The 16,075-nt window shown below is 33.3% G+C and overlaps 1 protein-coding gene across 1 annotated transcript in view; it reads right to left on the bottom strand.

Annotated features, from left to right (window-relative positions):
• The window catches only part of LOC149805240 (denticleless protein homolog), a 63,908-nt gene that overhangs the window by 42,598 nt on the left and 5,235 nt on the right, over nucleotides 1-16,075 (bottom strand). The window contains exons 2-4 of the mRNA XM_089948754.1: nucleotides 8,423-8,517; nucleotides 7,774-7,810; nucleotides 1,337-1,432 (exon numbers count right to left, since the gene is read on the bottom strand). Of these exons, the coding sequence (XP_089804880.1) occupies nucleotides 1,337-1,432; nucleotides 7,774-7,810; nucleotides 8,423-8,517 (228 nt within the window). The remainder of the gene's footprint in view (nucleotides 1-1,336; nucleotides 1,433-7,773; nucleotides 7,811-8,422; nucleotides 8,518-16,075) is intronic.

The raw sequence follows: 16,075 nt of genomic DNA, 5'->3' as shown, positions 1-16,075 counted from the left end.
AGCTTAGTGAAGTGGCTATTAGTACCATTGTTATGAGTCTTTGTTATGACTCGACTGGGTTCAAACCCGTGACCTCCCGGATCTGTGGCAAACGCTTTAACCACTATGCCATCAGAGTGGTGCCATCTCACCTTTCTTCACTTAAAATATGGTACTTAACTTGCATCAGTGCCCCACTTCATTTCTGTTTAAAATACTTTTGTTTTCTAACTTCATAGTTTTGCACTGTGTATTCATGATGCTATCTTGAACTGCAAGTAAATAAACAAGCACAAAGATTTTTCATACTGCTCCATGTTTTATGGGCCTACAATGTTACAAGTATGTCTTATCTGGTCAATAGGAATATTTACTTAATATTCTCAAGACAAACTTGAGATCGATTCACCAATAATGAAAAATTGGTCACAGTGGTGTCACAAGGGTAATTCCATAATTAGGGTTCAAAGTAGACTGGCTGGTTACTTTATACTCCCTGTGTCCCATCTAACAAGTTAATTTGTTTTAAGTAACAAAATTTCTCAAAAGCTTCAACATAGTTTCTTTATGCTGAGAAAATGATGGGATTTTTGCACTTATTTGTCATGGATATTTACAACAATCTGATTAGTCAACATAATCTTAAATTAGCCAATCAAATCATGTTTTATGAAGTAATATTTGATTGCTTAATCTGTACAATTGTCTGCAAGATGGCTAACATGGTTCTTCTTCAAGTTTGACTCAACATGATCACAGCATGGCTCAATACAAAATTAATCAATATTTGCAATGAAACTTCAGAAGAAGAAAATACCTAGGGAGTGGATCAAAGATGAGAGTCAACATGGACTATGATTTTTGCTTCTGACCGTTAACTTTAGTTATGTTCTGGCCTGCATTGCCAGCAGAATTTCAAAAATTATTTCAAACATTTGTCATAACTGATTTAATGATATCAACTGAAATCTGGTTCATTTACAAGCTCTGGTATGCAGAATATGCCCACCCATATGATGCATGAGGCAAATAATGAAGACAGGTGTTCCAGTGGTTAGCAGGCTAAACTAACAACTGAAAGGGTGTGGGTTTGAATATTACTGGTGGAACTACTATTGTGGTGGCATGTCTTTTTTCACAGGGTACTTTCCTCCCTTGGCAATGACCAAATAACATTGCTGTGCCATAAAACACCAGCCAGCAACCATCTGTGACAGCTTTTTAACGCAAAATTTAAGATCATGGAGTTTTCATTGCAACCTTATGAACCTTAAAGTTCTAAACATTTAGGAAAACTGCTAACCTAAAATTAAGTTGAGTTGAAGCTATATTGGTAAAAAAAAAATCACATAATTACCTGTTATCAGTCCTTCATCTCCTGTCTTGTTTGTGTTGTACAGAATGACATACCCATTCTCATCTACTACACCAAGGATATAGGACAGAGTGGAGACTGAAAAAAATTTAAACATTCATTTAATTTAAATAAGTAATTTTTTAAAAAGTCCTTTCAACAGTTTTAACCAAGAAAAGTTCAACAAACAGTACATGTAATGTCCATTTTGTGAGCTTTTCCCAATTAGCGACCTTGATCTTTGAGATTGGGACTAAGGCTGTAACATTTATCAAAATGTTTAAGCATGTGCATGGTTTACAATAACAGAAATGATGCTGTTTAATCAGAATTAAAATGCTCAACTTTTCAGGCTATCTGTATGTTAGATGCGGCCAGGATTGTTTCTAAGTTGGGATGGAGTTGGGGAGTGGGGGGGGGGACCTCTACCAGCAGTGCAACAAATGTCACAGCAAGCACAGGAACGGAAGACACAGACTCATTAAGGCAAAAGACTTTTTTGTCTGTAAGTTGGACCAGTTTTAAGTATGGCGACCAATTTTCAATAAGGTGTAGCAAAATATGTACCGCTATTTTCAAGCTGGAAAACATGCATTTTAAAGTAGGGAAGTGTGATTCAAGATTGATGCAGTGACGGTAAACATCAGGTTCAACTCAAAAGTTTGTAAAGTTTATTTGAACACTAACTACCTCCATTAGAGTTTCACAAGCTGCTGTTCCAGACATTACTGAGCTCAATGGCTTCTTTATATCTCTCAACTTTACGTAATCCTTAAAGAAATTAAATTTCATGTTTGGACGATGGCAATCATCTTTCCTGCCATGTAACATGCTCTAATCAACACATGATGCCCACACCATTTTCCATCCAAAATCTAAATAATCCCTTTTACTGGTCTCTACTATTAAAACTTAAAGAGGTTTATTGTCCCTTATGTCCTGACCTGTCGCTTGTTGAACGCCATTTAAAAAAATATAAAAAAGTTTGATCATGTAGATGCTTTGCATCACAAAATATGTGCCGATTAAAGCATCTGAGGTACTCCTATAAAATTAGTCTTATTCCCTGACCAACTCCACAGAATCTAACATGATACCCTGATCTGAATCAAACATAGACAAGTCAGTATCCAAACTGTACCATAAACAACTGTATTTACATAATTTATGCTTCAATTCCTCAAGTCTGTATTTTAGGTATCCTTCCATAAGTCTTAAGGCAAAATTGTAAGGGTTGGCAGGTCTGCAGACATGGAGCTGACCAGAAGAAATGTGACTTCTAGCACTTAATAAAACTGCTATTTTGAAATCTAGATGATATCAGAAAAACTATCAGCTTCTTTGTTTCTACCATCTTGCCTACAAGCACAGAAAGCAGGGTCTGCAAAAAACCAATTTCTAGGATGAAATTAAAGTTTCATATGACCCTGCTTATAAAGGAATTAAACTGTCAATAATATGAGTATCTATATATAAAAAAGTTCAAGACACACATAAAATAGAGACTGAAACCTTCCAATGAGCTAATGAATCAATCTCTATACAAATGTACAGTAAACAAGGCACAATGAAACCCCATAAAAACCAAAAACCTTCGGGACCCAATTTGATAAGATAACTAAACCATGAAGCATTGGCTGCTTTAATACTACATCTTTCTTGAACTAATGTACACTTGTCTTAATGACTCCATTTCTTGTGCTGTAGTAAAATCACGCTCATCGTTAGCAATCACTTTTCTACTGATAATATATACAAATAAATAACATTAAATACAATTAGACAATAGGCAAATAAACAGTCTTTCTTAAATGGCTTCAAGTTATTATGTATTTGCCTTAAAAACTGGTTATATTATCTCATAGTCAGATTAGCCTACTGTCAGCCCCAATCAGTGTCAGCACTCATGTTTTAACCTCGCTAAAATATATTTTCAAGTTTGAATTGAGTTTGGATTTAAAGTTTTTAAAAAAAATATAAATTCAAATTTATTTCAGTATTTAGAGTTATGGGGGGGGGGGAATGATGCAATTAATTAATTAAAGAAAATCTGAGACTAAAATAAATTATGGTCTTGAGTGGATTTCAGTGTATTGAAGTTTTGGTCTTGAAGAGTTTCTCTAAAATGGTATTGACACATTACAAACCGCTGTGTCTCATGGTGCTGGTTAGGTGGGAATTGGTATATTGTCAACAGTCATTGCTGCCCCTATTGTGACTGCCCCTGAGATCTCGGCCTCATGTCTGATTTCTGGAGGTGGAAATTTTATCACCTAGCAACTGCTGTTGAAAGCTTAAAAGCACAATGAAATCCGTGTCTTGGCTGTAACAACCTCGGCACAATTGCAAGCCACACATTTAACATGCTATGCGACAATGCTGTCATTGAAGAAGAGTTTAAGCTTACTGTAATGAAGTCAACAAATACACAACCACAAAAAAGTTGCTGTCAGACAAAGTAATACCTTAGTTGTAATTGACAGTGGTAAAAATAACGGATACCTAATAGCTCGTGTAAGAGTCGATGGTTGAAAGATCATGAAATATATCACTGGAAATTCATCCTAAGTGGTGTGGTATTGTTTTATCCAGCTTAACAAAAGGTTTTGAACTCAAGGCCTATTCTCATCACAAAATGTGGCTTTGTAGTAACAAAATCATGCAATCAGACCTGGCCTGTCTAACAACCTTTTCCTTTCCCCAGCATTTGATAAGAATTTTGAAAAAAGACAAATGCAACGAAACTGCCAATGTGGATAGATATTTATGAAGAATATGAAAAGAAAAAAAAAATATAATGTAGGTCCAAGTTGGTATCGGTTTACAGTTAAAATATGACCAAAGAAAAAGCTATTCACCAGTAGCTGTCCCTGTTGCACGGTAGCTGTCTACGTACTGCTATGCATGAGCAATTAGACCCGCATTTCTAGAGTAAACTATATTCTTTCCTTCATTATTATATTTAAAAAATTCCGGGAATAATAACTATTCAGATATTATAAAAACAATGTTATCCATTCTTTTCAATCTTTCTAAATTGCCTTGGGAACATAATTTTTGAAGAGGTGCAGATGGGGCATTTGGAACTATATGTAAACAAAGACTACATGGAGTAAACATTAAATGGCACTGTATTTTTACATTGTCCAGTTTTTGCAAAAGCATGATGTACATATATATTATTTTATACATAAATAACAGGTTTCTTTTCTTCATTTACATCATTTTAGTGTTTGCTACGTTTAATTCACTCACTATTACAGTGTAATTCTTTACATGTAATTCTTTAAATGAATCTGTCAATTTCCAGATGGAAATAACAGTTACAACCAGCGTATTTTTCATTAAATTGTTTAAACTTGGTCTTTCTTCATATAGTAACAATAATAATTCTTGAAAACTAATGCATTAACTGGGCAAACAACAAAGGATTGTCTGCAGTTATAGAAATCTGCTTGGAAGAAATATGCCATCTGCATTATATACGGACTGAAAAATGCAAGCTTCAATAACGCAAATGGTATAGCATTATTGTGCCAAATTATCGCACCAAGTTCAAACCTAGAAGCTCCTTTTTCTTCTTTCTTTTTAAAAATTATTATCCATCACATCAACAGCTGTCAATTTACAGGTTTGAAATAAAATTAGTAACTGCTTAGTTTTCAAAGCAACAAAAAATAATGTGCAATTTGAAACTCATTTTATTTTTATGTTGTGCAAGTTAACTTTTTTTGTCAATATGTTATTCATCTAAAATGGAACTATACAAGGGTGGCCAATCATGTCTGCATCAGAAAATAAGGGTATTGGAACCAGTGTTGTGAAGTGGTTATTCTTCCATAATTAGATAGCATAACTTTCTTTCATACAAGTTTATTTATATTCAATTTTCTCATACTGAATTTGTATCACATTTTCCGGTGCACTCATCCATACGAAGAAAAATTGTTTTTAGACTGACATAAAAATTTTAAACTTGCTTACTACATTATTATGTTTCTAACAATTACTGAAATTAGAAACCATTTCCAAACAGTGGGAACCATGTCCACAGTTGCGATGGAAGCCAAGTAACTGAATTGATGTATGATTTTTTAATTGAAAATATTATTTGCAATACCTTTATGCCAAAAACCAGCATATGAGCCTCTATAATTTGCAAATTATTTTATTTTTATGTTCCTAAAGTGTAATATTTTTATGGGTATGGTATTCATCTAAAAGGAAACTAGAGGAGAGTGGCCAAATATCTTTGCAACAGAAAATGATTGTGCTGGAACCACTGTTGTGAAGCGATTATTATTCCATAGTTAAAATAGTATATTTTTTGTATATGTTTGTTTATGCTAAAAATTTTATCATATTTTCCTAAACTGCTCTGATGGCCTAGTGGTTAGAGCATTCACCACGGATGCAAGAGGTCGTGGGTCTGATCCCTGGCCAAGTCATACCAAAGATTTGCAAAAATGGTACTAACAGCTTCCTCGCTTGGCGCTCAGCATTACGAGGTTAGTGTTAGGACTGGTTGTCCTGGTGTCAGGATAATGTGTCTGGGTAGGACATCACGCTACATGTCTGCAACATGATACCCCAGTGCTAGACATCACTATAAACAGCCACACTGCAGACATCATAGCAATATGACTGATTTTTGTTTTACAGCTACGTTAAAAATCCAAATCACACACACACATCACATTTTCCTAATCACTAAACACATCAAGAAAAACTGGCTTTGGATATAAATTTTTACTTGCCTACTAAATCAGTGATTTTTCTAGCAATTACTGAAGTTAGAAATTACACATTTTGTTTCTAAACAGTGGGAAACATGCCCCATGGTCAGGATGGAAGCTAAAGTAAGTGAATTGATTTATGGTTTGTTAATTGAAAAGGATAATGGTATTATTCCTACCCCAGGACCAGCAAAAATAAATATAAACAAGTTTGTACAATTATTTTATCTAAATACTGCATATTTTCTTTATTTCATTAAATGTTAACCTAATAACTTTATACACACACTGATTATAACAACAGAAAAGCATAAATATAATAACATTTACAGACGAAAATCTTTTATTCAAAGGACATCCTACTTAAATATAAGTACCACTACTATGACTACTACTATCAAAAATACTACTACTACTAATAACAGCACCAGTAATAATAATAATAATATATTCAGACCAAAACAATTCTGAAATAAAAAAAAGTTTGGGATGTAACATGGCATAACAGATGACACAAGAATTTATATTATAAAACGAGAATTATTATATTTAATACATAATAAACAGAGTTGTTCCTTTTTATATACTGTTCATAAAATCTGTTTCTGGCTCCATCCCTACAATAACTAATTAAATGGAAGTCGCAGGCTCTGTGTATCATTATCAACTAAATATGACTGCCAAAGTTAATACTTGCAATGTATGAAAATCACCCAACTAATGAGACTTTATGTCAGATATGACAATTTGGTGAATGGTCTAACACACTTCAAATGCTGCCATAAAAGGCAAACAATCAATTCAACTTCCATTGACATCAAGATCTCACAGACGTTATGCTGTACGTAAAAGACCATATGGGCATAAAAATGATCTCGTTAATGCCCAGTCTGTGCCATAACCCAGTCTTTTGTAGAGTTTAGTATTTTTATAAAGTCAAATAGTAGATGTTGCAAATTCCTTCTGGAAATCAAAACTTCACTAATGAATCCATGCAATCTATCACTGCAACAATAGAAATTAATAACTTTTCAGGCACAGATATTAAATCACTTTTACAAAATGTGCGTTTTCATCTAAATGAAACGTTGGCCCTGAATCTGCTGTCATAAATACGCAATTTTATTGGGCTTTTTTTTTGCTTTTTTAATTCATAAAAGTTAGGCAAATATGATATTCCCAGGGTTCCTGTACCAAAATGATTTTTATTTTCCAGATTTTAAGGTGAAAATAAAAAATTTCAAGAGTCATTTTTACATTCTGATACTTTGACTAAAGATACAATACTGCAGTTGAAAGGGATGCGTGCAAATATCTTAGTTACCAGACCCAACAATGACTACCACAGAAAGATGACGATTGTTGTAAAATAGTTCAGTGCAAAACTGTAGTGGAAAACTAACATATTTTCCCTAACAAAATTTTTAGTTTAGCTTTTTATCAAATTTCAAGCTATTTTATGACAAAAAGTCATTTTCAAGGTTTCCAGGATATTTTCGCTGAACTCAAAATCCAGCTGGTTTCCAGGACCCCTTAAAAATCAGGATCCTGTATTCCCAAAATTTATAAACTTTTACAAACATAGGTCAATTTTTTTTACAAACTTTTAAATATTTAAAAATGGTTCTTCATTTTTTTAAATTGTTACAGACTGATAAAAACCATGCAAACTCTTTTATACAGTGATGCTATAAATTAGATTACCTTTACAAAAACTGCAGGAAAATGGTACTCCTGTATTCTGAAATTAGAAAATAAAAAAATGTGAAATCATGAAACAATTATAACATTTGTAATAATATTTTAACAGTTTACCCATTTTCAAAATATACCTCATTTATTTTCCTATGTCTCAATTTTCCTGCAAATGTGTAAAAATATTTACAAATTCAATTGAAAAAATATTGTCATTTGAAGTACTAAAGAAAGAACTTATTTGTAAATATGGCTTCAAGATTATACAATGTATATATTCATGTATTTCATGAACACCTAGAACAAATTCACATTTGACAATACTGAAATGTTAGGGTACAAAAGATGATATTGTCAGATTTATAAATTCTAATGCTTGTAGAAAATTTGTTCATTTCATTGATTTTAAATATAATAATTTAAACGAATCTTATCACTTAATCTTCCCACATTTAGTGAACACTGCAGGTTACAAAAGTCAAACAGCTGTAGACATAGGGTCTTCTCAGTGAGCTGCAAAGTGGGCTTATCATAAAACGAATACAATGCTTTTCAATTTGCCCATGAAAACTCTTCTTAAATTTGTGGCATATTTATTTTAAATTTTTTGAAAGTCAATATTTACAAATGATTTCTAATACAATGTTTATACTTGTACCTCCTCTTCATCTTCCTGTATGAAATATGTGTCGCTTGTCGAACATCTGAGACTTTCAAGTATGTGAGAAGATAACTGTGGCTTTAAGCCTTGCACTGGAAAAAAGGCAGATATTTCCTATGAGTAATGACTTTTACTGTTGTTTTCTTTATAAACTCAGCTCACCTGTTTAATGGAACCAGTTACTACATGATCATTACATATTCTTGATACTGTGTATTATTTTAAACTGGAAAAGGAAACAGGTTAACTTAATGAATGGAACATAATGACTCCATAAGTTACAAACTAGTCCACATATTCAAGAATAAGTAAAAAATCATGTAGTAACTAGGTCCATGTGGCAACTGGTACACACCCTAAAAGTATTGGAAGCCTACTGAATAAAACAAAATGGATGATGGCTTATTCGGATTATATTATGGACAGCTTTGGTCCATGTGAAATATTACATAATAGAGAAAAAGAGTGAAACACACTGTACCTATTTTAATTCTTATTCATATTTTTGCAAACACAGTACAAGAATGCACAAGGTTTATTTTCAGTTTGCAAATTTACACAAAACATTCTTACATGAAGATCTAGTCATCATATTAATTGATGAGTAATTAATCAAGGACCACCATATTATTAAAACTATTCTGTGCAAATTTTTAGATAAAATCTGAACAAAGTAGATGTGAGCTATCATATTTACTTTTTTATTATATAGTTGTTTTTATCTATGGTGGTGTTGGTGTGTAAAACTATATAGTTGTTTTTATCTATGATGGTGTTGGTGTGTAAAACTAACACTCTGCACAGTTGTCAATGTATACTTCCACTTTCATTCTTTTCAAGAAAGGAGCTTAACTTAGTTGGACATCAATGTGAGGTGGGAGGAGGGAATAAGGCATCAGCAACAGGTAAGAATGATATCATTCAAATTAGTTTTACTCACTCCCAAACTACATTTTAATATAATTAATTCCATACCTGCTGCTATTGCATAGCTGAATTTGTCAGTCTGGTGGGAGGGTGATGATCCCACAAATGGTGAATAGAAGACAAACAAGGAAAACTAACCCTCAATAAAGAGCAGGAGACTACTGTGACATGAGACCCACTAAGTCCACTTTTTGAGATATTACATTTGAGTCTAGTGAGAAATGTCTTCACTTTGGCTAACAAATAATGGTAACGAGGAGAAAGTAGTGTAAGAGTGCCATAACATGGCTTTCATTACATCCTCCAAAGATGAATGAATTAGATAGGCCCATGAGGCAGCAATGGCTCGAACCTCATGGGGTTTAATTTTCATGAAAGGCAAGTCCCAATCGGTAAGCAACAGGTAAGTTCTCTTGACAGTTAATGCAATCCACCTAGAAATGGTGGAAGTGGAAATATCAGTTGAACCTTTAATTGTGGAGGAAAATATGCTTGCAATCCTTCTTCCCTTTAGAGACTTCCAAATAAAAACATAAAGCCCTAACAGGACATAAAAATATGTCTTGATCATCCCCAGTGCATACATGTCTGTGATTAGGTATCTCAGTCAGGAGTGGAGCAACTGATGAGACCTGGTTGCTTAAAAAATCCTGGTTGGCAAAGGAGAGAAACGAACTCATAATTCCTGATACAGTCCTGCTTTATAAATAGGTCATGAAGCTTGCTGCTTCATCCTTCAAAGAATGACCAAAAAATATTCTTCCTTCTGCAAATGTTGTGAACTTGGAGGGTAATTCCTTCTAAGTTGTCCAGCGTAGAGGTGCCAAACCCCCATGCAGAGAGGTGAGGTGCATGTGTGCCTCCTTATACAACATTTGGTGGATGCAGCCCTGAAGACCCAAGAATACTGCCCTCATTTCCAAACTGTTGAAGTGAAGAACCTGATGCATCAGTGAACAGGTAAGAATGGGTTCATGTGGTGGTGGTGCAAGAAGACTTCGCCCAGAAATGGGCCATGTTTTCTCCACCAAATCAGATGTTGGAAATCCTGACATTAAGAAATTGGAACATTCAACGGTGAAGGGTCACGTGCCCATATTTGGTGTATTTAATGTGAGTTTTTCCTGCAATATATTCAGCAACAAAAAATGTTAACAGAATTTTTCATAAAGCAGAAAACAAAATTAATGACCATATATGTGCATCTATGCCTGCTTTTCATAGAGTATCAGGTTTTTTCAAAAAGTTACCAAGCTGACTTTATTTAACATCATCCTTGTCTGCAAGTACAGTAACTCTTGCTGGCATAAGCTTAATTGTAAAGAAAAACTGACAAAGATGATAAAAAGGCATAATTTGGTCTCAAAAACACTTTAATAACCAAGTCTATGTTTATATCAAGGAATCAGATTATAAAACATTGTCATTTTTATACTAGATTTACTGAAAAAGTCTGATGTCACATTGTGGTCTTATATATTTTTGAGGTAAGATATTTCACATTTAGAATATTTAAATTGAATCATCATGTTCACAAAGGCAACTATAGGTCAAAGTTAACCATTTCAATGCAATTTTGAAGAAAACTTTTTTTAAAAAATGTAACCCTTGTGAATAAGAATTTAAACAGAAAATCAATCGATAGTCTAACATTCCACTGTTTACAAAAAGTAATTTTTTGAGAACTGATGTGTTTCAATGTTTCCAGTTTCAAAATTTCATGTATGTTTCAAATAAGAGTCTAGTTTTTGAATTCTGCTTACTCAAATTGTGCAGCAAACATTCTATTTTCATAGCCTGGGATACTGTATTTAAGCAGTCTTTGTTGTCATTGGTACATATAAAAATCATTCTGTTCTTGCTGCATTGTTACAAACTGAAAAGTTTCCCTCTATCTATTCCTATAAAAAAAATTCCGTCAATCCAATTATGTAAATGTCAAAACTACTTATGGCATCTTCACAAGCCATGGTTCTGATATGTATAGAGCTGATATTTCTGTGCACCGGGTCAGTGAATTTTCACTGGATGTGGTGTCAAACCACACCATATCAAAATTACGTTGTTCAAATTTGAACAGTGTTCATACATGATCAAGACATGGGAAGCACACAACTTAAACGGACTGATAAATCAGCAATGTTTCACTGCCAGTCCATGTTTTCACAAATGGGGGTGCTCACCAGTTATTATGTAAGATGAAGTTGTTTGCATTTAAATCCTGCATAGTGGAGAGAATGTTGGCATACCTCTATGCTCCTTTGATGTAATGTGGGTGACATTTCTTTGGATACTGTACTTAGGGAAACTGTACATGATCTAAGCACACTGCCAACTAAAATGACTGCTCCCTTGTGCTAAAAAAATCAGCCTGAAATAGTCTAAAGTACACTAACCATAGCAGCTATTAAAATGGGGAAAATGAATTTTGCCAGAGTAGAAAATACCAGCTTCTGAAAAGGCAATGAATGAATTACCAAATATATAAAATGTAAAAAAAAAATTATCGGCTCTTTTTTTATACAATTTATCTTTGAAGTTCAGGAAGTGAAAATGACCAATTGGAGCTAGCACTTTTTTGAAGGGTACACATCTGGAGTAAGGTCAAGCTGTATACTCTATAACCCATATCACACCCATCATACACCAAAATAATGGGAATTAAAGGTTCTTTGAACTATACCTAAGATATACAAGGTCTTTTTTAAACAGCCAGTATAACCAGTCAGAAAAGCCAGGGAAATTCTTTTTCTTTAAAATTCTAACTCTATGCAAAATTATGAAACTGTAGAGCGCCACCAATACCTTCCACTCAGATACAACTTGAATGGCTTCCCTCTGGTACATAGTCATACTTTCAATGTTAAACTTACAAAGTATCCATTTTTGTTTAGGTCAATTGCCTCCACTATTTTTGGCTGTTGTACAATCCACCACGCTGCTGGTTAGATGGCATTACATACTAAGGGAGGCAACTCATGAATTCCAATAGATGTCGCTATGACAGCACAAATATGTCTGTTTGATCTGCCAAAGTGTAGACAGGGTTATCATACTGGAACCTTGGCTAGCAAAGATGTGCTTGTGGCCGCCAAACCAGATTACCATACCATTAGTGAACCACTCATATTAACACAGCATTACAGCATTTGCTAAACTTAAGTATGGTAGCATGCACATCTTATAATAAAAATAAATTTCATGCTTGCACTGGCTGAATATTTCCATAAAAAATAAACTGAATACACTGATGTCAGTAAGTTGAAATCCATAACAAGAGCAGAAATTAAAATAAAAAAATATTAGTAATATTGTTATTACTGTATTGGAAAAATCATGTCCTGTTGTTACCAAGTGACCAATTATACAGCATTTGATATACCACCATGTCAACAAATTCCGTGCACTGGGTAATTCTGCGTAACGATACATCATTTCTGTAATAAGTGGATCATATGCTATTTTGGGTCAAAAATCCATTTTGTATTAAGAAAGAATGATCATACTTTAATTAAGAAAAGTGATGTTCATAAAGTGAACAAACATATCTCACATTTCAATTCAAAAGTCATATGAAAATGATTTCTAAATGTCAACATTTTTAAGAATCGTACAAATAAATACATTATATAAAAGATGGAAATGTACCTTAAAAATTTTTGCATCTTAATCCAAATTCCCAATTTTGCAAGTTGTCCCAGACATACCAAATCGTCTGCTAGCCAACATGTAAACTTGCCACTAGAATGGCATTTGCAAGAAATTCCCAGGCGTTGTCTGTTTCTAAAATCTTCAGTAATTCTTCCGCATAAACAAGATGTAAACACATTACATCCTATTCAATGTTGTTTCTCTTCCACATAATAGCTTATATTTTTATAAAATGTCCAATGTTACTAAGTTGTAACAAGATCGGTTTAGTTTGCTTAATATTTCTTGCCATTTATTGGCATTATGTTGAATTTTGTAAAACTAGCTATAAATCTGACCTAATTACTCAAAGTAATGTATTACCTTTCTATAGTCCGATGGACAAACATTACAGCTTTTCAAAGCTGTGTGCAGAATAGGCCGACGTATTGCAAGTCATGAAAACGCAAAGATGGTATCCCATGTGTCCAAAATTAAGATTATTTTGAACAGAATATTCTGGTGACAACTGCCTCCTTTCAAATGGTAAGCATTGCAGTATTTTATTTTCATCAATGGGTCAAATTTGGTAATCGTTTTGCTTCAATATTGGAGATGGAAACCTTAGGTGCGCAGAAATGCCTGACAGTATTGTACTTTAGGATTTTGGAAAATCATGTCCCATTGCTACCAAGTGATATGGACAAAGACGTAATATGACTAAAATACAGTGTGCAAAGACCAAAGTCAAGCATCTCAATAAATCCCTCCCGTTATAACCCTAACCAAGTGTTTTTGATGAATTATGGAGCACTCGCCCCGGAAGAACTCATCCCAGGTGTCAGAAGTTGCCCCAAGGATCACGTATACCATTTCTGAGACATCGCCACATGGTTACAGATTTATTGTTTTTTCTTCAACTTTTCCATCTGGTCAACTCCGCTTCTGTACTTAATGAAAAAGAAGTGTTATCTGTCCCTTTTTACTCTGCTGTTTAAATCATTAGATGCATTTTATTTGGAAAAATAGAGCGGATATAAGCATGATGTGACATTTGCAGTTTTTTATTTGAAATGGTTTTATGGCATGAACCTCTATAACCTGAAATCAACTTAATTTGCGCTAACCGTCAATGAGCCAAAGGGTTATAGTATCATCTCTAACTGAACAATTTAACCTGATTTTTCATGGAGATTTGCTAACCATTGACAAATGTTACTCAAGCTCGATAAAAAACATCATTGACGCCTACTCAGGAGTTTGAGAGTAATTACCACATTAATGAATAATATTATTATAATAGATATGTCAATCAAGAAAGTTAACAGTAACATTTTTTTAAAAATCTCGTGGTGTTCTGATATGTGTTGTAATAAGAAATCTAATGAGTTTCTGTAAACAAAGATTTTCAATTATAAGTGATTTATTTTTCTATTATCGACATTACACAAACAATATAAATGTTGAATGGGAAGGAAGGGTGGAAAACAGTCTTGAACATAAGTGTGGAAAGAAAAACGCATATTCATCTGATGCAGTTACATACAAAATCAAAGGTATATAATAAATAGATGTTGGAAATATTGAATGGCAAAGTGTAAACATGTCTTTAATGTTGTTTCATTTGGTAGATAATTTCTTACTTTACAAAGATGGAGAAGAAGGAAAAAAAGACTAAAATAATTGATGATTGTTCTAGTACCCATGTTAATATAATTTTACAATATAAATATCAGAGTTTAACAACGATATAAAGTAAGGATTTCAAAACAAATAATTTTTGCTACCAATACTGAAAAAATTTTGCCTTATAACTGTCAGAGATGAGCACTGATGGAAAACAATGATATTTTCCATATTATTCAGTACAAGCGTAGGATCGTCTAAGAGAATGAAAAAAGTATTTGGATAATGCTGAGTATATTAAATCAAGGAAAAGGTATTCAGCGATCTATCTGACAATCTGAAACCCCTACTTACTCAAAAATGACTGACTACTTAATAGTATGTTTGATAAAATTAATTACATTTATTTGAACATAGGTGAATTGAATCATTCTCGCATGGGACTTGTAGATTTTGTAAAAATGGGTTAAGAACAAAATATTTATATCAGAGTTACAATGGCGATTCGTGCTTTTTTGTATGCAATTTAATCACTTCTAACACTTCCGTAAATGAACCCTTGAAACTAACAATATTAATTTTTAACCAAGTGTTGTTTTAGTAGATGTCCAATGAAAAGAATAAGCTCAGCAAATTTGACAATGATACTGATATCACTGCATATATCTTTGAACTTACTGAAATTTACCAAATGATCAAAAAGCAATATACACTTTGCTATGATGACATTAGCACCATTACGTTGGAACGACAAATATAATAAAACAGAATTATGATACAGGTTCAGCAAATAATCTAGAACAGACAGAGAGAAGCCATCAGATAATCAAGACGTAATTCATTTATTCTAAACAAGGTTTGTAACTATTAAAAAGGGTACTCACTGATATAATTTAGACATTACTAAAGCAAGAGGCAATGATTAAATTCCATTGAAAATAATGGCATTCATTGAAAATAAATTGTTAAATAAACAGTTACAATTAACGGTCTGCTTTTGATGGATGGGGACAAAACTTATGAGGAAAAGAGAAAACTATAAAATAATCTGTTATATTATGTAACAATCGCAGCTGCATGCATTTCTTACCATTTGAACACCAAACAGAAATTCCGCAATGATCAGTAATAATAGTCCAACATATACAGTGCTTAAGTAAACACTTTCAATGGAAAATAACGTGTGTCGGGTGGTATTTTTTAAATTTCAGCATGAATGTTAATCACGATGAACTATAATCTAAATTAGGTCACTGAACAATTCAGAATGCGATCAAATAATGTGGTAACCACCATGTTGTGACATCTTTGTTGCTAACAGTATTGTTCTATGGTACACATTTTAGCAATAACAACGTAACTAGGGGGCACTTCAGTTAGACCGAGTGCCACCATCTTACTATTTTTGTACAGAGAGGGTACCCCTCTTTATGGGGCTCCCATTCTTTTAACTTTCACTGGATAATT

This window comes from Sinohyriopsis cumingii, chromosome 2, assembly GCF_028554795.1.
Source record: "Sinohyriopsis cumingii isolate HCF-2022 chromosome 2, ASM2855479v2, whole genome shotgun sequence".
Taxonomy (NCBI): domain Eukaryota; kingdom Metazoa; phylum Mollusca; class Bivalvia; order Unionida; family Unionidae; genus Sinohyriopsis; species Sinohyriopsis cumingii.
Note: the sequence above shows the minus strand (reverse complement) of the source record. Positions and strands in the feature narration are given on the sequence as shown.